The sequence below is a fragment of the Haliotis cracherodii genome, unplaced genomic scaffold, assembly GCF_022045235.1.
Source record: "Haliotis cracherodii isolate W230 unplaced genomic scaffold, xgHalCrac1.p SCAF_1, whole genome shotgun sequence".
Lineage (NCBI taxonomy): Eukaryota > Metazoa > Mollusca > Gastropoda > Lepetellida > Haliotidae > Haliotis > Haliotis cracherodii.
In genome coordinates, this window is record NW_027266264.1 from 24381796 (window position 1) to 24409634 (window position 27839).

At 41.6% G+C, this 27839-nt stretch overlaps 2 protein-coding genes across 2 annotated transcripts in view; one reads left to right on the plus strand and one right to left on the minus strand.

Moving 5' to 3' along the window:
- Positions 1-676: 676 nt before the first annotated feature.
- On the minus strand, positions 677-2431 carry LOC139454904 (uncharacterized). The gene has a single exon (XM_071236514.1). The coding sequence runs from the start codon at positions 2429-2431 to the stop codon at positions 677-679; it is 1755 nt and encodes a 584-aa protein (XP_071092615.1).
- A 14208-nt stretch (positions 2432-16639) lies between these two features.
- The window catches only part of LOC139474837 (zinc finger protein 91-like), a 57720-nt gene continuing 46520 nt past the window's right edge, over positions 16640-27839 (plus strand). The window contains exon 1 of the mRNA XM_071257996.1: positions 16640-16733. The gene's annotated coding sequence lies outside the window, so the exon portion shown is untranslated. The remainder of the gene's footprint in view (positions 16734-27839) is intronic.

Here is a 27839-nt window from a genome sequence, read left to right on the forward strand (position 1 = left end):
GTTTAGTTTTCATTTGAACACTTGGTGAATGATGATATTATAGGACTATTGTGGAAACGTGTCCAATATGAAGACATTAAACGGAAAACGTCAAAGGTCAATGTCATAAGAACTCTGCATACTGTCTTATTTCATCATGCTAACGTTAGGCAGTTAGGCTTCTTGCACTTGCAACAGGTGTAGTCTACCTGTGTGGGAGATTACCGCCCACATCATTACGCTGCAGCCACCAAACGTCGACCTCCCGCGTGGAGACAGCGACAGTTCTTCAATCAGCTCGATACAGCATATCTCTTCAGGCCATATACTGCATGATTGGCCCCACTGACGATGATGATGTTGTCAAAACAGACAATCTGGCTCTTAAGTCTACCACACTAAGGCGGTTCAACACTCTCTGGTCGGATATCCTGGAATCTTGGAATTGCTGTTGTTGTGGAGAATGTTGGTGTACACGTAAGATGTATCCGTATGAAGCAGCCGTTGGAACATGGGGTCGGCCTGAAGTGGGTCGGCCATGAGACATGACATGCTCTTGGTACGGATACCAAAGTCTGACATGATGCTCTGGGGTACATTAAATTCTCCTGCTTCCAATCATCGGATGACATTGTTCTGTTGTGCTAGCCAGTAAGTCGTGGACGACTTCGGTGTTGAATAGTTCTGAAAGGCAGCGTTACATTTGGCAGATGATAAGCCCCCAGCGGTGAATGTGGAGGGTTGAGTGGGTTGAGTGGGTTGAGTGGTGAATATGGAGGATTGAATTGTGAATATGGAGGGTTGAGTGGTGAACATGGAGGGTTGCGGTGAATATGGAGGGGTGAGTGGTGAACATGGAGGGTTTAGTGGTGAATATGGAGGGTTGAGGGGTGAACATGGAGGGTTGAGTGGTGTATATGGAGGGTTGAGTGGTAAATATGGAGGGTTGGGGGGTGAACATGGAGGGTTGAGTGGTGTATATGGAGTTTTGAGAGGTGAATATGGAGGGTTGAGGGGTGAACATGGCGGGTTGAGTGGTGTATATGGAGGGTTGAATGGTGAATATGGAGGGTTGAGAGGTGAACATGGAGGGTTGAGTGGTGTATATGGAGTTTTGAGAGGTGAATATGGAGGGTTGAGGGGTGAACATGGCGGGTTGAGTGGTGTATATGGAGTTTTGAGAGGTGAACATGTAGGGTTGAGCGGTGAACATGGAGGGTTGAGTTGTAAACATGGAGGTTTGAGTGGTGAAAATGAAGGGTTGAATGGTGACGTTAGAGAGGTGAGTGGTGAATATGGAGGGTTGAGTGGTGAATATGGAGGGTTGAGTGGTGAACATGGAGGGTTGAGCGGTGAATATGGAGGGTTGAGTGGTGAACATGGAGGGTTGAGTGGTGAATATGGAGGGTTGAGGGGTGAACATGGAGGGTTGAGTGGTGTATATGGAGGGTTGAGTGGTAAATATGGAGGGTTGGGGGGTGAACATGGAGGGTTGAGTGGTGTATATGGAGTTTTGAGAGGTGAATATGGAGGGTTGAGGGGTGAACATGGCGGGTTGAGTGGTGTATATAGAGTTTTGAGAGGTGAACATGTAGGGTTGAGCGGTGAACATGGAGGGTTGAGTTGTAAACATGGAGGTTTGAGTGGTGAAAATGAAGGGTTGAATGGTGACGTTAGAGAGGTGAGTGGTGAATATGGAGGGTTGAGTGGTGAATATGGAGGGTTGATTGGTGACCATAGAGGGTTGAGTGTTGAATATGGAAGGTTGAGTGGTGAATATGGAGGGTCGAGTGGTGAACATGGAGGGTTGAGCGGTGAATATGGAGGGTTGAGTGGTGAATATGGAGGGTCGAGTGGTGAACAAGGAGGGTTGAATAGTGAATATGGAGGGTTGAGGGGTGAACATGGACGGTTGAGCGGTGAACATGGAGTGTCGAGTGGTGAACATGGAGGGTTGAGTGGTGAACATGGAGGGTTGAATAGTGAATATGGAGGGTTGAGGGGTGAACATGGACGGTTGAGCGGTGAACATGGAGGGTTGAGCGGTGAACATGGAGGGTCGAGTGGTGAACATGGAGGGTTGAGCGGTGAACATGGAGGGTTGAGCGGTGAACATGGAGGGTTGAGTGGTGAATATGGAGGGTTGAGTGGTGAATATGGAGGGTTGAGAGGTGAACATGGAGGGTTGAGAGGTGAACATGGAGGGTTGAGTGGTGAACATGGACAGTTGAGTGGTGAACATGGAGGGTTGAGTGGTGAATATGGAGGGTTGAGTGGTGAATATGGAGGGTTGAGAGGTGAATATTGGGGGTTGAGAGGTGAACATGGAGGGTTGAGAGGTGAACATGGACGGTTGAGAGGTGAACATGGACGGTTGAGAGGTGAACATGGAGGGTTGAGTGGTGAATATGGAGGGTTGAGTGGTGAATATGGAGGGTTGAGAGGTGAACATGGAGGGTTGAGAGGTGAATATTGGGGGTTGAGGGGTTAAACGTGGACGGCAACTGAGTGTGGACCACAGAGCGTGGAACAGAGAGGCTAGCACGCCGACTTCATACCTTTACGATATGCAAATTATACTTCACTGCACGTGGTATAACGAACTACGTTCACAACTTGTATCTCCTACAGCGAATACAGACGAAAACCGATTTTGGAAATGGAACCTTTCTTTAGATACATCCTTTGCTTGCTCACGGAGAGTTGTGGCGAGCGTCCCTGTAAGACAAATGATTGACAGACTGCCGAACACCAGATTGTGACACTGTTGATTACCAAACTTACAAAGCTCGCGCCAAGCAGATTTCGAGTGCCATGTTGGTTCTCGATACCACCGATGACATTTGCACACGGTTCAGTTGCACCACAAAGTAATCAAATGATTGCAAATTGACAGAAGATGGCAGGGTTGCATGTTGCCTCCTGGTGACCCGACTAGCTGCTGTAGGTTTGGAGGATGGTCCTGGACCACATGTGGACGGCATCAAGTGTAGATGGTCATGCTTTGTACGCCAAGAGTCACCAGCATCGACACGGCTCAGTCAAATATCATTCTCAGCTCCCCGGGGACCATACAACCCAAGCTGCGTATGAGGCGCTAAACACACATATTCCCAACTCCTCCTACCGGGTACCCATTCACTGCTCGGCGAACAGCTGCTTTAGTGTGAAGCAGGACCGATGTCCTAGATACTCCCAGCAGTCAAGCGGCCGAACGCGGTCACCATTGCCTGATTTGTGACCTGACATTGGATCACGTGCCACCCACATGTACAAAGTAACGATCGTCTTAGCGCTGAGATGGTTTTAGGTACTGGCTTCTTGGATGGTGGTTGATGGTCAGTCAAAGGAAAGAAGTATTATACGGCCATCCGTTTTACACAGCAGTACAATGGATGTGGTCAGTTCTAGGGCTTTCCTTCAGCTTCCTTTTCCATTTCGGGATCAGAGTGGTCAGTCTCCGCAACGTCGTCAACATGGACCCTGCGTGTACTCCGTGGCAGGAGTTTGACGTAAGCAAACAGGAGGTCAACAGGTGTGTGTGTTGTATGACCAGGCGTGTTGGGTGTCATCCTATCTGGACGACATGCACCGTCGACCATGCCGTCATTCCGTCATTCATGGTCTACTGGTGTTGTGTATCTGTCTATCTGTCTATCTTGACGACATGCACCGTCGACCATGCCGTCATTCCGACATTCATGGTTTACGGGTGCTGTGTATCTGTCTATCTGTCTATCTCGACGACATACACCGTCGACCATGCCCTCAGCTACTTTGTTGTTGTGTTGTGTCAGGTGCCGCGATGGAAATGGTAGCTTATTGACCGCGACGTAAAACATCACGTATTTGCATGACTCGAGCTCGCCGCGGATCGGGTTAACATGTACTGACCGACTGACCTTTAAACACAAAACTGAGGACAAACTAGCTCTTAAATTTTTCCTGGAACAATTATAAATAGTCGGCCATTCATTGGTCTACTGACGCTGTGTGATCCCATATTTCGTCATTCGTTGGTCTACTGGCGCTTCCTAGTACCCATATTCCGCCATTAATTGGTCTATTGGCCCTTTCTAGTAACTATATTCCGCCATTCATTTGTCTATTGGCCCTTTCTAGTACCTATATTCCGTCATTCATTGGTCTATTGGCCCTTCCTAGTACCTATATTCCGCCATTCATTGGTCTATTGGCCCTCTCTAGTACCTATATTCCGTCATTCATTGGTTTATTAGCGCTGTGTAGTACCTATATTCCGTCATTCATTGGTCTATTGGCTCTTTCTAGTACCTATATTCCGTCATTCATTGGTCTATTGGCTCTTTCTAGTACCTATATTCCGCCATTCATTGGTCTATTAGCCCTTTCTAGTACCTATATTCCGTCATTCATTGGTCTATTGGCCCTTTCTAGTACCTATATTCCGTCATTCATTGGTCTATTGGCCCTTCCTAGTACCTATATTCCGCCATTCATTGGTCTATTGGCCCTTTCTAGTACCTATATTCCGCCATTCATTGGTCTATTGGCCCTTTCTAGTACCTATATTCCGCCATTCATTGGTCTATTGGCCCTTTCTAGTACCTATATTCCGCCATTCATTGGTCTATTGGCCTTTTCTATTACCTATATACCGCCATTCATTGGTCTATTGGCCCTTTCTATTACCTATAGTCCGCCATTCATTGGTCTATTGGCCCTTTCTAGTACCTATATTCCGCCATTCATTGGTCTATTGGCCCTTTCTAGTAACTATATTCCGCCATTCATTGGTCTATTGGCCTTTTCTATTACCTATATACCGCCATTCATTGGTCTATTGGCCCTTTCTATTACCTATAGTCCGCCATTCATTGGTCTATTGGCCCTTTCTAGTACCTATATTCCGCCATTCATTGGTCTATTGGCCCTTTCTAGTAACTATATTCCGCCATTCATTGGTCTATTGGCCTTTTCTATTACCTATATACCGCCATTCATTGGTCTATTGGCGCTGTGTAGTACCTATATTCCGCCATTCATTGGTCTATTGGCCCTTTCTATTACCTATAGTCCGCCATTCATTGGTCTATTGGCGCTGTGTAGTACCTATATTCCATGTGTCTACTGGCGCTGTGTAGTACCTATATTCCATGAGTCTACCGGCGCTATGTAGTACCTATATTCCATGAGTCTACCTGCGCTATGTAGTACCTATATTCCATGAGTCTACCGGCGCTGTGTAGTACCTATATTCCATGTGTCTACCGGCGCCGTGTAGTACCTATATTCCATGAGTCTACCGGCGCTGTGTAGTACCTATATTCCATGTGTCTACCGGCGCCGTGTAGTACCTATATTCCATGAGTCTATCGGCGATGTATAGTACCTATATTCCATGAGTCTACCGGCGCTGTGTAGTACCTATATTCCATGTGTCTACCGGCGCTGTGTAGTACCTATATTCCATGAGTCTACCGGCGCTGTGTAGTACCTATATTCCATGAGTCTACCGGCGCTGTGTAGTACCTATATTCCATGAGTCTACCGGCGCTGTGTAGTACCTATATTCCATGTATCTACCGGCGCTATGTAGTACCTATATTCCATGTGTCTACCGGCGCTGTGTAGTACCTATATTCCATGAGTCTACTGGCGCCGTGTAGTACCTATATTCCATGAGTCTACCTGCGCTATGTAGTACCTATATTCCATGAGTCTACCGGCGCTGTGTAGTACCTATATTCCATGAGTCTACTGGCGCCGTGTAGTACCTATATTCCATGAGTCTACCGGCGCTATGTAGTACCTATATTCCATGTGTCTACTGGCGCTATGTAGTACCTATATTGCATGAGTCTACCGGCGCTATGTAGTACCTATATTCCATGTGTCTACTGGCGCTATGTAGTACCTATATTGCATGAGTCTACCGGCGCTATGTAGTACCTATATTGCATGAGTCTACCGGCGCCGTGTAGTACCTATATCCCATGTGTCTACTGGCGCTATGTAGTACCTATATTGCATGAGTCTACCTGCGCTTCTGTGATGGCTGGTTTACACATACAACCAGTAAACAAATCTGCCATCGTGGAGACAGTGACAAAGGGGTCTCACGTAGTTACATCAACTCTGTGACAAAGGGGTCTCACGTAGTTACATCAACTCTGTATCTGGGAAATCTGTGTAGGCCAAGGTCGCAGACGCCTTGGCAAAGCTTGTGTCAAACAAGCATGACATTTTTATACATGAAGATTTCGCAAGGTCTGCACAGGGTACCTCATAGATGGCATGGACATTTAAATATTGTTTGTTTCTTAAAATATATTTTATTCTAACAATCTGTAAAACCAGTTCACAATCAGTATAAACAGCTATGCAAAGCAGCATCTCAAATGGCTATGTTTTTTTATTTATCATTTTGTTATTTGAGTCGATATGATTGTTTAGACATGTTTTTCACAGCATAGTGAGTAAGTTTCAGTTATCAGCAACCAATATTGACAAATTAAAACAAAACTACAATGACATTCATCAGTCGAGTCGAGTCGAGGGATAAACGGCCTATAAAAGTCCGATTTCCACACTTGCCGACCTGGGCTGGAATTTCGTGGTTCGACCGTAGCGCCACCAGTGTCTGTTGCGAGTTATGTGCCTATTGACCAATCTGATTCCACCTATCATATCAAACAAAATGGCGGCGACCAGTCAAGACAATCTGATCGATAATCAAAATCTATATTGTCTTAACTTGCGAAGCGTATAATCATTTGAGCACCATGATTAAAAACATAAAAAGATTTGTAATATATCCGTCCACGCCCAGTTGACGGTACAGCTGCTCTGTAAATCCTGCAGTCGAAATCAATGTTAATAACCCGGACGTCAAGTCCTTAAGATTTGGGCTAGATTAGGTCTTCAGCAACCCTTGCTTATAGTAAGAGGCGACTAACGGTGTTGGGTGGTCAGCCTGCTGACTTGGTTCATGCATGTCATCGATCGCAATTACGTGGATTGATGCTCATGATGTCAATCACTGGATTGTCTGGTACTGACTCGATTATTTACAGACCGCTGTCATATATCTGGAATATTGCTGAATGCGGGGTTAAACAACAATCAAACAAAGAATATGCATGCATGCATGAATCTTGTGACGAAGTTTTAACTCTGTGCAGCTGTCCTTTGTTTTCATAGTGTAACCATAGTGTAGCAGTACATACAGATGTACACGAATTATTCACATATGTACAATGAGAGATGTTGTTTAGAATTATTGTTAAATACGTGACATCGGATAAAGAGATTTAACCTAATTACACAAATGAAGCATCCATAAAATGAGGTCAAAACAATTTCGAACGCGAGTGAGTGAGGTTTTGCGCTGATTGAAGCAATATTCCAGCCATCTTTGAGCCATACCAGCAATGGGCTTCGCATATAGTACCCATGATACTCGGGTACTCACTTTGAGGCAGAGAAGAAATAAAATAAACATAAATAAATTCAGTTGATGTTGATAAGCGGTCGAATTATATCTAAACTTTGTTGAATGGTTACTTTGCATTTTTTAGTTTGTTGTTAACTCCGCACGCCAATGATTGATATTGTGAACAACATCGTCGAGGTACGAAAACACGTTACGCAATCTCATTAAAATCAGATGATCTTAGTTCTCTCAGCCTCTAAACAAAGATCTGAGGACATCGCATTACTGGTCTCGTAGAACGACCTTTTATCCGACCAATAAGAGCGTTGCTTACCAGAAGTGACAGTCGGAATGTGTTTTCTTAACATGTAACCTCGAAATATTTAGCACGGAGTATTCCGAAGGAAAGTAACGGGCTTTACGACTGAATCCATACCATATCGGCCATTCCAGAATGTTCTTTGTTTTATTCAGTTTTCAATTTTTTTAATCGGGAATTTGTCAAAATATGTTTCGAAGCGTAGTCGCCTGTTTGAAACTGGTGCCGTGTAGCACATTTACGTTTCCACTAATGTCGGCTTCTTGTCAGTCATTCCATGGGTGAGTCAAACTTCGCGAAAAGTCGGTCTGGCGTGACTCGTAATGAGATGTCCTCATGTGTTTGTTTAACGGTAACGAGATGTTAGATTTGATTTTAATGAGATTTGGGCGTTATGACAACCGTTCTGACAATCCAGTTTGTGTCATCAGACCTTGGATCGGACGGGAAGGGGGCGCTTCTTCTTGCTCCGTCATTTTCGTTCTTCAACGTAAGCTACAACTAAGATCGCTTGTGAAACGGGGTCTTTAACGCTCTGGATTAACCACAAATACAACCCATCTGCAAATACTGACACGGGTTGTGCAACATACCAATAAACAGGTCATATCTAGAGAATTAATATCGGAGGATCAGTGTGCGTTTGCTCAGGGTTTACACAATCACGCGTACCATCCATGATCAATGGCATTCATCCTGACCTAAGACATATATCATTGTTTCGTGTTTGAGCACCCTTACTTCAAACGATGTACATTGCGTTGATTGGCCCAAAAGGCTAGCTCATAGGAATACCGCTGTTGCACATCCCAGTACACAGTATACTACTGATCACAACTCATCACAACATCAGCATATCTGATGACTGAAACTGATCTTGTAATATATTATGTCAAGTAAATGACTTTTCTCTTTTTCTCTTTTTTTACATAACGTTAAATAATTCAGCAAAACCTTGATACTTTAAGTCAAATAAAATGTGCATATCCTTATTAAATATGACACTCGTCTGTCAGACAAAATCGCGTTGGAACAAATTAAATGCGATATACGATCCATAATTGCTGTACCGTAAACTACGGTTATAACGAACACGCTTATAACGAACTGACGGATATAACGAATTTTGTTTTGGTCACGGCCTTTTGCTGTATATATGCTGTATATGTGCTTATAACAAACTACGGTTACAACGAATTAAAATTAGCCGTCCCTTTGGATTCGTTTTAACCGTAGTTTATTGTAGTTTCATAACTCCAACACTTCTTGCATCATAAGATGTCATATGATTGGTTATAGTATTTGCCATTGTGTCCGGTGGTAACTGTTTTAATTATCTAGGGGGCGGTCGGATAGCCTAGTGGTTAAAGCGTTCGCCCGTCACACCGAAGACCCGGGTGTCCCCCGCTGGAATATTGCTAAAAGCGGCGTAAAACCATACTCACTCACTCATTAATTATATAGGAGTTTGATTTATTCGGATGTCTCACACAACAGAGGGAATCTTGTCGTTGCACATGTGTAATTGAGGTGGTATAACAGTCAGTGTTGGATAAAATACATGGATACGCAGGTCTTGTTCCATGGCAGGATGGTAGAGGGGATGCGGGGATGGAGGGGAAAGAGATGCTGAATATAGATAGTGTAGGGTTATAGACTAGGCACGGGTGTTGTCTGTATAGACAATATGGACATGCGGTGTAGGCATATATTGCAGTCTGTAGAGACTCAATAGAGCAGTGGTATCTGATGTCTTATTTAGAACAGGTCCATCGGAGATCTAGCATGAAGTGAAATGGGGTTTAACGTCGCCTCCAAGAATTATTGCATTTATATAGCGACGTGCATGTACGTGTGTGTGTGTGTGTGGGGGGGGGGGGGGGGTTGCCGATTTTTAGTGCTAGCTCACTGAGACACGATGCCGCAGTTTTATCATGAATACCACCCTCATACACAGAATAATGACTCCGACCAGTCCTTGTTTAAGCCCTTTGATGCCTAGCGCCAGGCAGGATAACAAGAAGACGTCTTTTGGTATGACGCGGCTGGGGATCGAACCCCTGACCCCCTACCACTAGGCCACGGAGCAAGATGTTATACAATACGTTATACAGTCAGTAACTAAAGCATATAAATAAAGTACACCTTTAATGTTATCTTCGATTTTTTTTACCTATTTGAAAGTCCTTGACAGTCCTGGTTACCGTGGGAACGCCTCCAAGATCATATCATACGACACCTGTCATCTGAGCAACATTGAATTGTGTAGAAGACTCTCGGCTCTAAAACGACGATGCTGGTCTTATGTTTCTGTTGATGTACCAAAATTAGTGTGAAACGTATTCAGTCCAGATTAGCTGCAAAACTGATGAACATTACCTTGACCTTTGACTTTGAAGACGTGAGATGAGGTGAAATGGGGTTTAACGTCGCGTCCAAGATTATTGCACTTATATAGCGACGTGCATGAACGTGTGTGTGTGTGTCTGCTTGTACGGACTGATGCCGATTTTTAGTGCTAGCTCACTGAGATACCATGCCGCAGTTTTATCATGAATACCACCCTCATACACAGAATAATGACTCCGACCAGTCCTTGTTTTAGCCCTTTAATGCCTAGCGCCAGGCAGGATAACAACAAGTACCATCTTTTAACGTCTTTTGGTATGACGCGGCCGGGGATCGAACCCCGCACCTTCGGGTCTCCGCGCGGACGCTCTACCACTAGACCACGGCGGCGGTCACTTTGAAGATTGCGTAGGATAACATGAACTCTAATAAACATCCTTGAAAAGCAACAGTTAATTAGAGAATGGCATGATGTAATGGATGGCTGTGCTAAAATTGAAAATGCGTGGTAACCATGGAAACGCCCCAAATGACATGTTTCCTAACATTTGCCGTCCTGAAATTATGTTTTTGTTTTCAGAAATTACATTCTTTGAAGTTTCTTGTGATTCATAAAATGTACTCAGCAGTTACGAAACAAGATACAAGGTAAAACATGGAATTTCGATCAAGAATAGCAATACATCCGATTGCTATGACCTTGACCTTTTATTTTGACCTTTTTTTAATGTGGATCGAAGGAGCAGTACTAGGAGCATCACAGACATTTATAATATTAAATTTAATAAATATTCATAGTGAAGATCTAAACATGTGTATGCAGGAGAAGTGTCCTTTGTAAAATAGAATGGTTACCATGGAAACGCCCCAAAAAGACATCTTGCCTGACACTTTAAAGTTGGGCGAAAGTGGTTTTGGAAAACTAGAGATTCCCAGCTGAGCAATGGTACCAAATACATCTTGCTATCAGCCGGTGTACCTATCTCCCTTAATGTGCTAGCTAGCTGGAGATTGCCACTTGGTCTAATAGGCCAGGTGTAGGCTGAAGGTTTGTGTTCTGGGTTCGTGTGATATGGCATGAAGTTTGTGTGTTGAGGGTTTATAACTGCTTTATGATATGGACATGGAGTTTGTGTGTTGGGGAGGTATAACTGCTTTATGATATGGACATGGAGTTTGTGTGTTGAGGGTTTATAACTGCTTTATGGTATGGACATGGAGTTTGTGTGTTGAGGGTTTATAACTGCTTTATGATATGGACATGGAGTTTGTGTGTTGGGGATGTATAACTGCTTTATGATATGGACATTGAGTTTATGTGTTGAGGGTTTATAAACTGCTTTATGATATAGACACGGATTTTGTATGTTGAGGTGTATTATTGCTTTGTGATATAGGCATGGAGTTTGTGTGTTGTGTATAACTGCTTTATGATATAGAGACGGGTTTGTGTGGCGGGGATATATAACTGCTTTATGATATAGGGATTGGGTTTTTGTGGCGGGGATATATAACTGCTTTATGATATAGGGACGGGGTTTATGTGGCGGGGATATATAACTGCTTTATGATATAGTGACGGGGTTTGTGTGGTGGGGATATATAACTGCTTTTTTGGTATAGGGACGGGTTTGTTTGGCGGGGATATATAACTGCTTTGTGATATAGGGACGGGGTTTGTGTGGCGGGGATATATAACTGCTTTATGATAAAGGGATTGTGTTTGTTAGACGGGGATATATAACTGTTTGTGATATAGGGACGGGTTTGTGTTGAGGGTTTATAACTGCTTTATTATATAGGCATGGAGTTTGTGTGTTGAGGGTGTATAACTGCTTTATGATATAGGCATGGAGTTTGTGTGTTGAGGTTTATAACTGCTTTATTATATAGACATGATGTTAGTGTGTTGGGGGTGTATAACTGCTTTATGATATAGACACGGTGTTTGTGTGGCGGGGATATATAACTGCTTTATGATATAGGCACGGGGCTTGTGTGGCGGGGATATATAACTGCTGTATGATATAGGGACGGGGTTTGTGTGGCGGGGATATATAACTGCCTTATGGTATAGGCACGGGGTTTGTGTGGTGGGGATATATAACTGCATTGTGAATTAGGGATTGGGTTTGTGTGGCGGGGATATATAACTGCTTCAAGATACAAACATTATGTTTATTTGCCTGGGATGCCCGGTAATTGGGGGTTAGGTAAATGTTTAGTATCAATCAACGACCGCCTTTGAAAATACACCCCATGACGTATCCATCACAGACAACGAGTGTGGGTCAATAATAGGTTGCTACGGTAAAGCCGACCCTGCTTGCACTTAGAAGCCGTGAAGGTGTCTAGAGCTGGAATACTACACGACAATCGACAGTGTTTGTTTCCTATTAAATATGAAAGTCCATCCTATTGTATTTTATCATTGAGCATGCGGCACCGTACATAACGTGTACCGCATGCTCCATTGAACACTTCCATGCGTACAGATGCAGAGATCAGCCATAACACACGTCGATAACCCATACAGTAAATAGCTAGGCACACTACATCTTACAGCTTCTTGGGTCTACACTCAACCCTGGACAACAAGTAACTGTTTGATGTGTCTGTTTAAACAGGTTTTGTCTAATACTGTCCAAAAAAGGAATCTGTCGCCATAGTCGTTTTAATTGTAGACATCTGGGGAAATAGAAGCCATGAATGTGCACACTTCATGGTAAAACAGATACGATATAGTTTTCAATATTTAAAACAGGATAGGGTTAAGCAGAGTCTGTTTCTGAATCTTACCTTTCTAAATTTGTCAGTCCCATTAAAGAACAATGCTATTGATATATTATATCTAGTTCAGTGAAGCGCGTGAAACGCGTTTGTGCGTAAGTCAGTGTAGCCTCAATGTAATTCAAGTTTCCACTAAACGATTATAATTATCTCTCGGCACTACCACTAATGTTATTAAATTAAATGAAAAATGAAAAAATCGATGAAAAAATAATAAAAAATTATATCCATTGAATTAATAAAAATACAAAAATGCTATGGGTTTGTATACACGGTTTTTTTTTATATGTGAAAAAGTTCATGTAATAGCCCCAATAATAGCTTTTGTACCATACATACCGTGTAAAAGATAACATTTTACAACATTTTTATAGAATTTATTGAAACTCATTGAACATTAGAATGGTAAAAACCTTGAGTCTAAATGAAATACTTGCCGACTGGAAGGAACATAATACTTGTCGACTGGAAGGAACATACGAGTGACTGTTATTTTAACACTATATTAACATGATTAACGTAAGAAGTTCGAGTGATGTGGAAAGTTCAATATCTTGTCTTGCACAGCTGTTGTCTCCCTTGCCATCTCTCGTGACGTGCAATTCGTGCATAAAGTGCATGCAGGTAGTTTAGAATATCTTAGTTACTGGGGTAATCAGAGCACACAAACAAATTTCAGTACTTCTTTGAAAACAAAAGATTATGTCCAGATGTTGCTCTTTGTGTGTATAATGACTGCGTCGACCAAGGCCGTAGTTAACTTTTTTGACAGGGGGGTGCAAATATTTGTAAAAGTATCACTTGTCCCCAACTTATCAACTTGATTCAAATAAAATGTTTTCTATAACACCCCCCCCCCCCCCCCCCCCCCCCCCCCCACACACACACCCTCCTCCTGGAAACAGAGGGTCCATGTGACTGTCTATAATTCAGTTTTATGCGATTTATGCGATTCAATATCATTCTGCTTTCAGACAGGGGAGACTTACATGACGCTGGTGCTTAACAGTTCGTTGGCTGGTCACACTGACTGCCGACAGGTAGCATTAGGAAGGTTATTGACAGACCAAGTTCTCATAATGCGGAAGGACATTCCCTTGTGAAGTCTCCATCGAATAAATGGAAGATCCTTCAAAGTATTGACACTTTCACAATCCCAATATAAAACTTTGTAAACCCTGCGTCGCAGATAGATTAGCAATGAAGTGATCAACAGCTCACGGAACACAAAGGACGCACAAAGTCTATGGGATGATGTTTCCCTGTGGTATCTTCACGTATACATTGCATTACATAATGCAACATAGCCCAAAGCCCTTAACTGGACAATACACAGCACGAGCATTACCATGAGACTGGGCCCCTGATAAAATACCGTCACAAATAAAAACGTATAGGTTGCTGCGCGTACTAACAGTAGAGACAGTTTATATGATGGTGAAGTACGTTGTGCTTATAGTGTTATCGTTGAGAGGGCGAGATTTATGCAGTAATATAAGTTCAGATAAATCGGGTCCTTGATAAGTGTGTATGGAGGTTCCGAAACCAAACTCAATGAAAAATAGTCCATCCTTTATAGCTAAAGACTGAATAGATGGAAAGTATGATTGTATATTTTAGAGAAAATTGACATATATTAAAACCGACATCCCTAATGGTTAAGCCCAGGGTGCAGCTGCCTACAGGTGCAAACAGGTGCAACAAGTACGTGCATACACTTACATTTTCCGAGAAAAAAAATCATTTTTTTTTTAAATATATGTTTTTGTGGGTGGATATCAGTGCACCAATGAGAATGCTCGCCCCTTTGTGTGCACAGAGACATTCCTAGGAGCATTGAGAGTCATCGGAGACTTTACGGGTTTTAAAAAGTGATGACTTCATTTGAGATGACGATAGACAATGGAGTATTGTCATATCATGAAATGACCTTGATATGAGTCTCGAATGAAGACTCGTCAAGACGTGACTTTCCCAAGCAGGAAACTCGTCTGTGACTCTCTCTCATCATATCTTCCATCGAGACAAATAATTAGGCACCAAACTTACCTATAATAATACATAAAAGTTACTCCTTATGAATTCCACCTGAATTATCACGAATGAGACAGATGCAGAAAACAGCTATTGTTGTTTGTAAAATTATTAAATTATATTAAACTATTTTCTAACTGCAATAATGATTAATTATGTTTTATTTAATATTTAATTTACATTTAAATTTGTTACAAGATTTGTCGATAAATAGAAGTAAATTTCATATCCTGCAATCTAAAAATGTTTCGGGGGGGGGGGGGGGGGGGGGGATATCACGGTATTCAATTTGCTGCCTACACTTGTATTTAATTTTAGCTACGCTCCTGATACCTATATCGTTCCAACAACAGCGTATTAATATAAGATTGCCTTGAGTCCTACCAGGTTACCAATTTCCGTTTATTAGAAACTGGCTCATTTTTGACATAGACATGATAAAATAAGTAAATCATTTGGCAGCAGAAATATCAGATAGAATGTATTTTTCAATGTCCCGAAAATATAATTGCAATTTGAAAATGAAAATTTACAAAACACGCCCTCAGAATGAATTGTACATACATATATTTTAGAAGTAATGGTAATAATATGACCCTATGTGTAGTTCCATTACTTATGCTGTTAGTCAAAGTGTCCCGTGCAGGTGACACGCAGTCACGTGTTCAGAGCCCCCACACCACGCCGTTGTCTGCATGTAACACCTGTTGATGATGAAGGGGGTTGGTTCTCATATATATCTATAACCTGTGTATATCATGTTATAGACATGCGCGGCAGCAGTGAGGGCATGCAGCGACACATACAGACGACGGCAACGGGTGCGTACATCATCGGCTTGTCATAAACTTGCATACGTTTCCATACATGTTTTAACTGTGTGTTCAAATGGTATCAAGAATCAAGATAAAAGCATGTTAATATTTTCAGTTTGTATATGTCATGTTTTTCGTTGTTAGGTGTAATTTTCTGTCAGTGCAAAATTAAGCTGCATATTGTGTTAACAATGTTTTTAATTCTTTTATTAATGCCAGTATTGACGTTAGCTCTTCGAAAACAGTGAGGTTAAGTATTTGTTTGAACTCGCTTAATTACCATATTTTTCCGAGTTAACGCATGTACATTCATGCTTGCATAAACAATGTGATGTAGCCTTAGTTGCTTTCTGTTGAATACGAGACTTAATAAGCATCATTTAGTAATTGAAATCGACATGAAGTTTGAACGTTATGCTTGACATGTATGACGCAAAATACATATAATTAAGGATTTCTTTTTAAAAAGCCAACTTTTCAATCCTCATAGAATTAACAACAATTCACTACAAATTCGATCAATAAAAATTATCCAGGCGGATCCCTTTAAACAGGGTATCTGAGGACACATCACCGCTTGTTAAGAGCCCTCCATTGCTGCTTTTAATAATGTCCCTCAAACGCCCGCGGACCGAGCATCGGCTTATCTTTTGATCTTACGAGCAAATTGCGCTCGTGTTTCGATCGCCGGTGACCGTATACACTTGTTTAGATTATGCTCAGTTGCCTAAACCTACCGCCCCGCTCTCATATCTTCAATTATCATAACGCACACAAGCGACCAATCCCAGCCATTTTCTCAAGACCCCGGAATCTTAGCCCAAACCAGCCAATAATCTTTGAATATTTGCTGATGTAGGCAGTTGGGTATATTCATCGGTTGTGCACGGATTTAGGTCATGAGCTCGTGCGCGTAACTAGGTCACTGTAACTCTTCGATTGAGGAAGGTGTGAAAGCATGAAGTCTCCATTGGCACACCAAATGTCTTAATTTCGGATGCTCGCATCTTGTTGGGAACAAGCGCCGTCCAAGGTAAGTTACAGTAACACCCATTCGCTTAAACTTAGCAATTAGTTCGTATATAGTGTCCGAAATGTCGGCTTTTTTCCACGACCGATGTCAATGCGAAATTTTCCGGGAAAGCTGAAGGCAGGTGGTCTAGCATGTGGGCCACTAGGCTGGCCAGCTTACATTGTCAAAACATCCAGTTACTAAGTTCTTATATCACATGGTACTGGAACAGGTTGTATAATTGGTTATTCATATTCAGGGGTGATAGATACCGCTGTCATAGGCTATGGTTTGTCAAACAGCTGACATAGAGGGTTTTGTTTATTTCGGTCGGTTTTTTTCTTTGGGCTCTTCCCCTTTGCATGTGGCCATTGCAATGAGCGCTCATCCACCGAACTGTTTACTCGTTATAGTCGGTTTCGGAAAGCGGTCGTACAGCTGGTGCGATTTGCATGAAAAGTAAAATGTGGTTATCGTAGTTAAAAAAACCATTATGGTAATTAATGTGATTTGTGAGCATTACGTGGTGATACTATCTATTGACATTTTAATTTTGAAGTGCAAACGTTATTTGAGATTTTCTATTCTAAACCGAGACGGATGTTTACTCTCTTTAGTGATAGGTGCAGTGTGTTTGGGATAAACAGTTAAAAACAATCCTGACATTTTGACAGTTATGAAGATTGTTATATTGTTCTTTGTTCCATGAGTCTTTGTCAGTATATTTCTGACAATCGTGTGAAAAAGTTTCATCTCAAAGCATATCAACAAGGCCTGTTTCATCGATAGATTACTTCTCTCAAACTGTTCTTTTTGTTGTTTTTTTAAACAATATTTATTTCAACTTGGTACAGTGAATGGGGATTCGATAGACAGGCAGAGCCTACCATATTCGATGTAATAAGCGCCCTGCTCTAATAAGCACCCATGGCAGTATTTGCTAATATATTGGCTAGTGAACAGTCCCAATTAGCACCCTTCGGATTGATCAATGTTCAGACGACTTATTTATTACGCTTTTTATGTCTAATACAATATATAAATATCCCTCCCATCAAATGTTCAAGAAGGAACTGAATAAAATGAATTTGAACAAGGACGACCAACTTTTCCTCATGAATTAGTTGTTCAACTACATGTCACAAAAATGTTTTTGTAAATTACAGTGCTCTGTATTCAAATTTGACTTACATAGTTGTTTATGTGTAATAAACAACATTAACATACAATGAATGTTTTGAAACACACTGTTTTACATTTATATTACTTCTCCATTCATATATACAGAATGACCAATTGTTTAACATTGTGTGGAATATGTTAGTATTACTACTGGTTATGAATGGGAAAAACTGGTCATGTTTTGAACATTATTTGATATTTAAATACTTAACTAACATTGTTGGGCTATTTAAAATGGTTAATTTCTTTTAGCAATGTCATTGAAAGCTTCAAAGATAACACCTGCTTTCTGAAAATATTTGTTACACTGAAAAAATAATAGTCTTGGTTCTTAGGCACTGTCCACATCATCATAAAGCTCATTTCACGTTTCGTTTATGTTTCCATATTAAATTTTTGGTGTGCATTGTGTTAAAGTATTAGGTTTTGATATTTTTTTGAAAATGGAAATAAAAACAAAACATGCAGCAGACTTTATGACGATGTGGGTGGTGCCTTAGAACCAAGACTATTATGTTTTTTTTAGCCTTGTAGATACTCGCTTTTATGACATATAAATTGTGAATGAAATAAATCATTAGCCTATAATCATTATAATGAGCACAGCTAGAACCTGCTGGCTATTTATGGATTTTCATTTTAGAGTGATTAATGGACATGGTACAGCCATTAACTTTATGGAGTTTAGCTATTTGGTGACTATAGCAACCACAGGTAATTTCCCAGCTCATCTGTATGTTGTGTGTACAGTGTCTGGGTGCAGCGAATATGGAGATAGGCAGGGTTTGTTAACCACTTTAGATGTACAAGAAGTCTGGGTGAGGTACGGTAATTATTATCTTGATAAAGATGAGAAAATGTACAACTTTATGGAGAACTGGTTAAATACATTAGTGACATTTCATTGTCACTCCTTCTTGAGAACAGTGTAAGAGCCTACTTCGAAACATTATTAATGCAATACATAAACCAGAACTTGTTATCTATAAAGTTGGATTTTTCTTATGTACTCCTGAACATCTAGTTTAAGATGCTCACTCATGACCATGATTCCTGTGTTTTTATTTGCTCCATGGATCCAAATTAGTCCACTTGTTTAGTGTAGTTCCGGAAATGATGTTGCTCTATAAATATTCCTGAATCCCAGAATATTTTTGATAGGATTAGCGTCTTGTCATTGTCAGAATCTTACTAGTGTTTGTGGCTCTCATCAAAGAGTTAAATGCCTAAGCCTGCACCACTTCTTGCTTTCTTCCCGCATTAAGTTGACAATACCATGATACAACTGAAATACTGTTCAAAGCAGAGTTAAACCCAACTCTTTCTCACTAATAGGGGCGGTGGGGTAGCCTAGTGGTTAAAGCATTTGCTCGACACGCCTAGGACCTGGGTTCGATTCCCGACATGGGTACAATGTGTGGTTCCCATTTCTGGTGTCCCCTCCTCGATATTTTGCAATATTCCAGCAATATCACAGCAGGGGACACAGGAAATGGGCTTCACACATTGTACCCAACTAGGGAATAGAACATGGGCCTTCAGCATGATGAGCGAAAGCCTTAACCACTACGCTACCGAATGAGTTATTTTCTCCCTGTCCAGGTCTGCCAGGTGTGGTGTTCCACTACTGCCTTCACACATACCCCAGGGAAAGACCAACTTCCATCACTAAGGATTATGTAGCTCTTGAAATAGTCATCTTCCCGAGGCAAGAGAGTTAAATGACTGTAAAAGTCCAGATTCAACCCTTGCCGAACTAGGCTGGTATTATGGAGTTATATTTTGGCTGGACTTACAAGTCGGGTGGTCAGGCTCGCTGACTTGGTTGGTGCATGTCATCAATCCCAATTATGGGGATCAATGCTCATGATATTAATCACTGGATTGTCTGGTCCAGACATGATTATTTACAGACCGCCGATATATTGCTGGAATATTGCTGATTGCGGCGTAAAACAACAAACCAAACCAACCAAACATAGTCCATTCAAAATCGAAATCCGGTTTGTAAACTGTCATGCAGATTTTGGTCGATTGCAAGATTTGCAAAGCATGTGCACCACCAACTCGTCAACAGGTATTTTCCAAATCTTTTCATGTTTTTAATCAAGGTGCTCACATGATTTGATGCACTTCGGGATGTAAGACCCGTTTTATCACAAAATAGATCTTGATTATCCATCAGATTGTCTAGACTTGGCGCTGTTTTGTTTGAAGCAAATGCAGGTGATACGAGTGGTGGAATCTGATTTGTCCATAGGAGACACTTAGAAGGGTCATAACCCGCCACAGCCACTGGTGGCGCTAGGATGAGCTAAGGAATTCCAGCCTATTTCGGCAAGGGTGGAAACTGGACTTTTTAAGTCAGTTAACTCTCTTGCCTCGGGAAGATGGAAATAGTCGACCAAGAAATACATTGTTATGACAAGCCAGAGAACAGCTAGGGAAGGGAGGCAATCTCCCAACCTCATTATGAGTTCATCACTTTGCTATCAAGTAGGTGAAGAAGATTGTTTTGACAAAAATGTTCGTGTTTCTCACTTGAAATCACATATGATTATTTCATTACCACACCTTGAAGGCATAAACTGAGGTATGGTTTTTAGTTTGAAAAACTAAAAGGGCTGCAATGGCAATTAACTAAAGTAGGGTTTGTATGATCAGTCAAATATCCAACTTTGTCATCCACATGTTCACTGTACTGATAAGAGTTTTAATTCTTGAAATTAACGTGAGCGTGAATTAAATGCGAAAAATGTGAGTGGTCTTTGTTCGCATTTATGTCTCCAAAATGAATATCATCAATAAGACGGCCCCCCTGCACACTTTGGATAGCGGAAATACCACCTTGAATATATACACAAACACAGTTTATTGAGCAGCAGTTGTAACAAATATATAACAATGTCATTTGAAGAATAGGAATTGCACAATGGGCATCCGGTGAGTTATTTATCGCTGCTCGGGTCAAGAGTTCTACCCACTCGTGTCAAACTAGGCATCATTGACCACTCCAATCAATGAACTGTTGTTGGTTCCATTATTTTTTTTGCCTATGAACTGCCTTAATGCCAGTCAACAGAATAAACATATATCCTATGTGTTGTTTTTAGGAAAACACTCTTGTTATTATGAAAGTGCTTTACTCAGTGCTATGTGCTGTTTGATTGCATTAAGATAAGGATATGTATTATAACACTGGGGATGGGGTGGGGGGAGTCGCATTGATTTTGAGTCACATTTTTTGCTAAGGGTCAGTAGCTGCATTAATTTGGAGATGCATTAATTTCAAGATTTACAGTATATAAGTGACTGAAGGTAAGAGCTGAAAGTTTGATTCTTGCCACTCAAGTTTTGTACAAGTTAATAAGGGTGTCGGTTTGTTGATGGTGCTCTGGTTTAATATTTTGTGTACAAAATGTGATTATGTTTGGATTCTGGACGAGATGGCCATGTCATTGTGACATTGTGACCTGGCAGTCTTGATAAGCTGTCATGACGTGTCCACTTGGTGTGGACAATTAAAGCACTGATCAGCTGACAAACTCAACTTTGGATCTGTTCACCATACCCCAGTTGTCATGACATGTCTCTGTGTTCACCATACCCCAGTTGTCATGACATGTCTCTGTGTTCACCATACCCCAGTTGTCATGACATGTCTCTGTGTTCACCATACCCCAGTTGTCATGACTCTGTGTTCACCACACCCCAGTTGTCATGACATGTCTCAGTTTTCACCATTCCCTGAAGACAATGGTCAGTTGCCATGATCATGATAACTGAAAATGTGCCACATTCCATGAAACCATTAAAAAGTTGTCATGACTTGACAATGTGTCATAATGCCCTGAAAGCATTGGTCAGCTGCCAAGTCATTGCGGCTACAAAGTAGTTGAACACAAGTCTCGGTATTGTATATCCTCTCTCTCATCCACCTGTGGGTGCATTGAGGGCAACAAGCAGGATGGTATCACTGACTACAGCACTCTGGATGTCAGTTGTATTTACCCTCTATTAATCTCATCTTGAGTCATCCACATACATCCTTCATGCCACTTCAGTCAACTCTCTAGAGTACTGTCATACTTCCCTTAACACAAAAAGTGATTTTAAGTTTTCATAAATAGTAATATCGACATTTCAAACAAGAATTTAGCCAGGAAACAAAGATTGAGATTGATCATGTTAACATTCTTCTCCAGCTGTCTTCAACTGCTGCAGCCATGTTTCTAACTGGTCTGTACTGTAGTTGTCCGGTGATAGGAGACTGGTTAGGCCAGGGAAACAGGTTTATCCTCATGCCGGAATGACTTTGCTGTGTTATGACAAAAAGCAGCACTTCATGTTGAAGCCATGACAATCCACACTGGAACTTCACGACCTGGGCCCACTTGCACAAAGCGACCTTAGCGCTAAGACTATTGTAAGCCTATGTTAAAGTATGGGAGTTACGATCATCTTAGCACTAAGATTGCTTTGTGCAAGTGGGCCCTGGCCTGGCCTCAGGGGATGTATGTGGGTCCATGTTGCCTGACCTGCAGGGATCTAACATTGTCCATGTTGGAACCTTCTCGGCCTGACCTGCAGGGATCTAACATTGTCCATGTTGGAACCTTCTCGGCCTGACCTGCAGGGATCTAACATTGTCCATGTTGGAACCTTCTCAACCTGACCTGCAGGGAACTAACATTGTCCATGTTGGAACCTTCTCGGTCTGGCCTGCAGGGATCTAACATTGTTCATGATGGAACCTCGGCCTGGCCTGCAGGGATCTAACATTGTTCATGTTGGAACCTTCTCGGCCTGACCTGCAGGGATCTAACGTTGTTCATGATGAAACCTCGGCCTGGCCTGCAGGGATCTAACATTGTTCATGATGGAACCTCGGCCTGACCTGCAGGGATCTAACATTGTCCATGTTGGAACCTTCTCGGTCTGGCCTGCAGGGATCTAACGTTGTTCATGATGAAACCTCGGCCTGGCCTGCAGGGATCTAACATTGTTCATGTTGGAACCTTCTCGGCCTGACCTGCAGAGATATGTGGTGGTCTGTCCTTCATTATTCATGGCCTGGCCTGTGGGGATCTATGGTGACTGTGATCAAGATTTTGTGTTCTGACGTTTCATTTGGGTTGTGGACATCTTAAATAGTCTTTTGACATGAGACTGACAGTGTAATTCTCAACTCTTGATAGCAGAAAATGATACACACAATGAACATTTGAGAATTTTTTAGCCGCAAGACCCTGCGATCTGAAACATAATGAATGTGTTGAATTGTAATATGCCTTTCATTTGTTCATGGCAAGCACGTGAAAGATGCCAGGGTAGAATAGATCTTCAGCAACCCATGCTTGCCGTAAAAGGCGACTATGCTTGTCGTAAATGGCGACTAACGGGATCGGGTGGTCAGGCTTGCTGACTTGGTTGATACATGTCATCGATCCCAATTGCGTTGATCGATGCTCATGATGTCAATCACTTGATTGTCTGGTCCAGACTCGATTATTTTACAGACCGCGGTCATATAACTGGAATATTGATGAGTGTGGCATTAAACAACAAACAATCAATCATGCAAGTGAAAACCGTAGTGTGTTTTTCAGTTGTGGAAAATGTACAAGCTCTATCTTCAGAAACCAAAAGACTGAGAGAGGTAATACTTTAGCATGGGCACTCAACAAGGTGTTTAGGCGTGCCCCCAGACACTGAAGTGTGAATGTCATCTCACCCGGGCTAGATAAGAAACCATTGTAATGTAGGATGTTTTCCTTCTTCCTTGTAAACAGATTTATAAGACACTTGTAAGTTTGCTGATTATACTTGTTCCTTATATGTCATCCCTCCACATACAAGGCACAAGGAACAACATGAGGCCTTGTGGGTAAACAAATATGATTTCTGAGTGAATTCTGGCGGGGGCGTCTTAAGGTACTGTAATTTGCTCTGTGCGGAGCGTGGGTTTCACGTCTAAGACCAGCATCCCTATGGGCTTTCCTCCCACGTCAAGTTGACACTCCATGATATAACTGGAATACTGCTCAAAGTGATGTTAAAACCCCACTCACTCACTCCGGTACCAGGAGCCATTACGATTGGCAAAGAATTATGAAAGTAAGTTTGTTTCTATTAATCTGACACCCTGGCTACAAACTGCTATTTCTATGTGAAGAATTAAACTGTTACTGAGTGTGGAAGGAATGAACAACTAGGCATCTTCGATTATCCATTTCGATTTTATTTCCATTCTAATGTGATCACTTCCCAGGACCCATTAACCACCAAAGCTTTCTTTTGGAAATGACATCACCGTCCCAGTCTCTCTTATCACCATCTTGGCATAGAAGTTCTCTTGAGAATCTCTTGAGCTTGAAATCAACAACCAATCAAATTGCCAGCCAATACCACCTACTAGTCTGCAAGCTGAAAGTATATATACAGTAGCATGGCTACTCAAAATTTACTAAAGACCACACATTTGACAAAAGACGACTATTTTGCCGGAATCCGGAATCCCATGATCGTGGGTTTGTATCCTTCTCTTGCCAGATTTATTGTGCTTGGTCTGTCACCACCATATCCAGGCTTGGGGTTGTAAAACAAACAGCTTCCTCCATAGTGCATTAAACTCACTTGGTCACATGTACATGCAACATTTCAAGATCCTCTTTCTTGCTTCTTGCTGTTACCCGCTAATAAGCCTGATGGAAAGACTGGTCACAACATCAACACCACCACCATCAACAAACTGCAACATCGTCATTAGTACTGCTTTTGGGGTGTGTTTTCATTATGTATAGGAAAGCGATTTTTTTATTATTATGTGTTTGTCATTCTGCCCTTATTTTCAACCAGCATTTTGATGAAGAAAGTAGATTTGGCTAATACCAGACTGCAGATTCTAATAACTCAACGATGGCATAGTTAGTTTTAGTTGCCAGGTATTAAGAATACATTTTTTATCCTCAGTTGTTAGAGTGGAAAAGTTAATATTGACTGTAATGAAGACCACGCGATATCCCTTGAAGGTGTTTGGAAAGAAGAACAAAAACAAAAAAAGCCGTTGCTGAATTTCTTGAAGATGACCTGTCATAGTGCTACCACCAGAGTTAATCACATCATTAAGGACCTGTTTTTTTTGTGGGAAAAAAAATGGGCTATTCATCCAGACCTGCAGTTTCAGTTGCTAGGCGCTCCTGGGACTTGTTTTTTAAGTGTAGTTAATTTCCCAGAGCGCTTCGTATGTCATTGTATACCATACAGTGGCAACCAATCCCTTGCTCTATCCCTGCCAATCAATTCAGTTGAAACAACCGGCCCTCCTGTATCACCGCAATATGTACAGGCAGATCATACATTGAATTTTATGAGCTGATGTGGTTTGAGAATAATGTTCATTGTTATTATTACCTCAACTGAAAGTTGATTGAACGTATCTTGTTTGTCAGCATCTGGCGTGCATCGCCCATCATAAACATCTGGACTGATGAAACTGAATCTTATCTTGTTTGTTCTCACCAATGGTGACATGCCAATTTTTCTTAGAAGCCGTAATGAAACATTTTTTCTTTTCAAAATGTAATAAAATTTTGTCAGTGTATAGTTGGTTGGGGTTAACTTTTATTTTGAAGCAATATGGGCCTTTCTGGGTAAAAAGAAACTTTGGAATATGTTTTAATAATATTTGGACTTGGCACATATGGACAGGACTCGTGGGTATCGAACCTCCGACCTTCTACTGTCCGGGAAGACGCTCTACCAGTAGACCATGGAAGCCGTCCTTGCGAGACGAAAGATCATCGATACACTTTGTACATGCAGAGATTTTATCTATTATATGGTCTCTGGTTTATGCCAGTATCCTCTATGTATTCTCCACACGTTAAGATCCGGGGTAGAATTGGTCTTCAGCAAACCATGCTTACCGAAAAAGGCGACTATGCTTGTCGTAAGAGGCGACTAATGGAATCAGACGGTCAGGCTCACTGACTTGGTAGATGCATGATGCAAGTCATCGATCCCAATTACGTGGATCGATGCTCATGATATCAATCACTGGATTGTCTGGTCCAGACAAGATTATTTACAGACCGCTGTCATATAGCTGGAATATTGCTGAGTGCGACGTTAAACAACCAACAACATATGGACAGTCAAATTTTTATTTATTGTATGATGTAGAACATCACAACCTTACTGTCGAGATATGTATCGCATCTTCGAAGTATATTATTACAGTCTTAGTAAACCAGGGATGGTATATGTACATTAGCCAGCCTGGTACAGAAGTGTCATACTGTAGGTGTTTTGCTGTCACAGTGAGAGGTCCTTGGCTGTGAAGTAGGGAGTGCCTTGCACAATCAGGGTAGGTCACCTGCATACATCCTGGAAAACTGTCAGTGTTAACCTGGTTGTACCTGCCCTGTTGCTGTCACCTGTGACATCTGTTACCTGATTGCACATTGACAAGGCACATTGATTGGGTGTGTGGGCTCAGTGCACAGATTGTCAGATAGCAATGGATGTTTTTGTTGGGGAAAACAGCAAGAAATAGGCTTTTTCATCAGCCACCGTGTGCTTGGCTTCTGCTGGGATGCATACATGTCTAAATAACCTGTTACTGAAGTGCTGGAAAAATAAGTGTGTGTTCAGGATTTAAAAAAATAAAATATTGTTCGCTGGGTGTTCTGAAAAGGTTTTGTTTTGAGAGTACAATTGAGCATGCACTTTCTATGAAAATTTCAAAGAGCATCATGTGACTCTTGCTTAGGAGTTGTTTATCATGGTTACCACGTTCAAGGCCTCGGTAAAGTCTTCAAAATGTTTTATAGTAGACCAAAGGAGGACATTGCCATATTTGGCACATCAGTGAACTAAATAATGTCCGATGCAATTCAATGGGTCAAGATATGTTCACCTTTTCGTGAACATCTGGTATCACCATTTGAGGGCTCCATCGAAGGAAGTTGATTTAACTTGCACAAGGTGCATGTTGACATGAAAACCCAGTTGCACCAAACAAAACCAGGTTGCACCCTGGTCCCATTTATTTATCAAAGTTGAAACATAGGCTGGTCTGCTGCCTGTGTCACACTAATTAATGACATATTGCTGTGATGTGAGGTGGAATGGGGTTTAATGTCGTGTTCAAGATTATTGCACTTATATAGCGACATGCATGTGTGTGTGTGTGTGGCTGCTTGTACTCCTCTGCCCGATTTTCTAGTGCTATCCCACTGAGATACCATGCCGCAGTTTAACATGAATATCCCACTCAGACACAGTATACTAACTCCTAGCGGACCAGTCCTTTTTTTAGTCCCTTAATGCCGAGCCCCAGGCAGGGTAACAACAACTACCATCTTTTAACGTCTTTAGATATGACGTGGCCGGGGATCGAACCCCGGACCTTTCACTCTCCGGGCAGAGGCTCCACCACTAGACCACGGAGGCAGTTGATATTGCTGTGAAACATGATAGTAACATGCACACATAGACATGAAGTAAACACAGATTGATGTGAAAACCACGAAAGCGTGACAAATCACACATAATACGGAGATAAGTGATGAAGTATGTTAAATATACCTTAGAGGTATGAGTGTCTTCAAAGATTGTTGTTTAGTGTATAAGTAGGGTTTAGCCAGACACAAATTTGATTTTTTCTTTGTGCATGTTGACATAAATATTAGATTGCATTTTCCAATAATAGGTTGCACTGATGTTTTTTTTAATATAGCTAAATGGAGCCCTGTATTTGCTAGTTATTCATAAACAGATGCTTATCACGTAGTTGGAATCATTGACACTAGTAGAGATGTCTTAGAATTATTAATGATTTGTTTTTGCTTTATTTGTATGCCTTGATACACTGACTAAAACATTTATCGTCTAACATGGAAAACCCGAGTCCCCCCCCCCCCCCTTTTCCTCCTCTCTGGA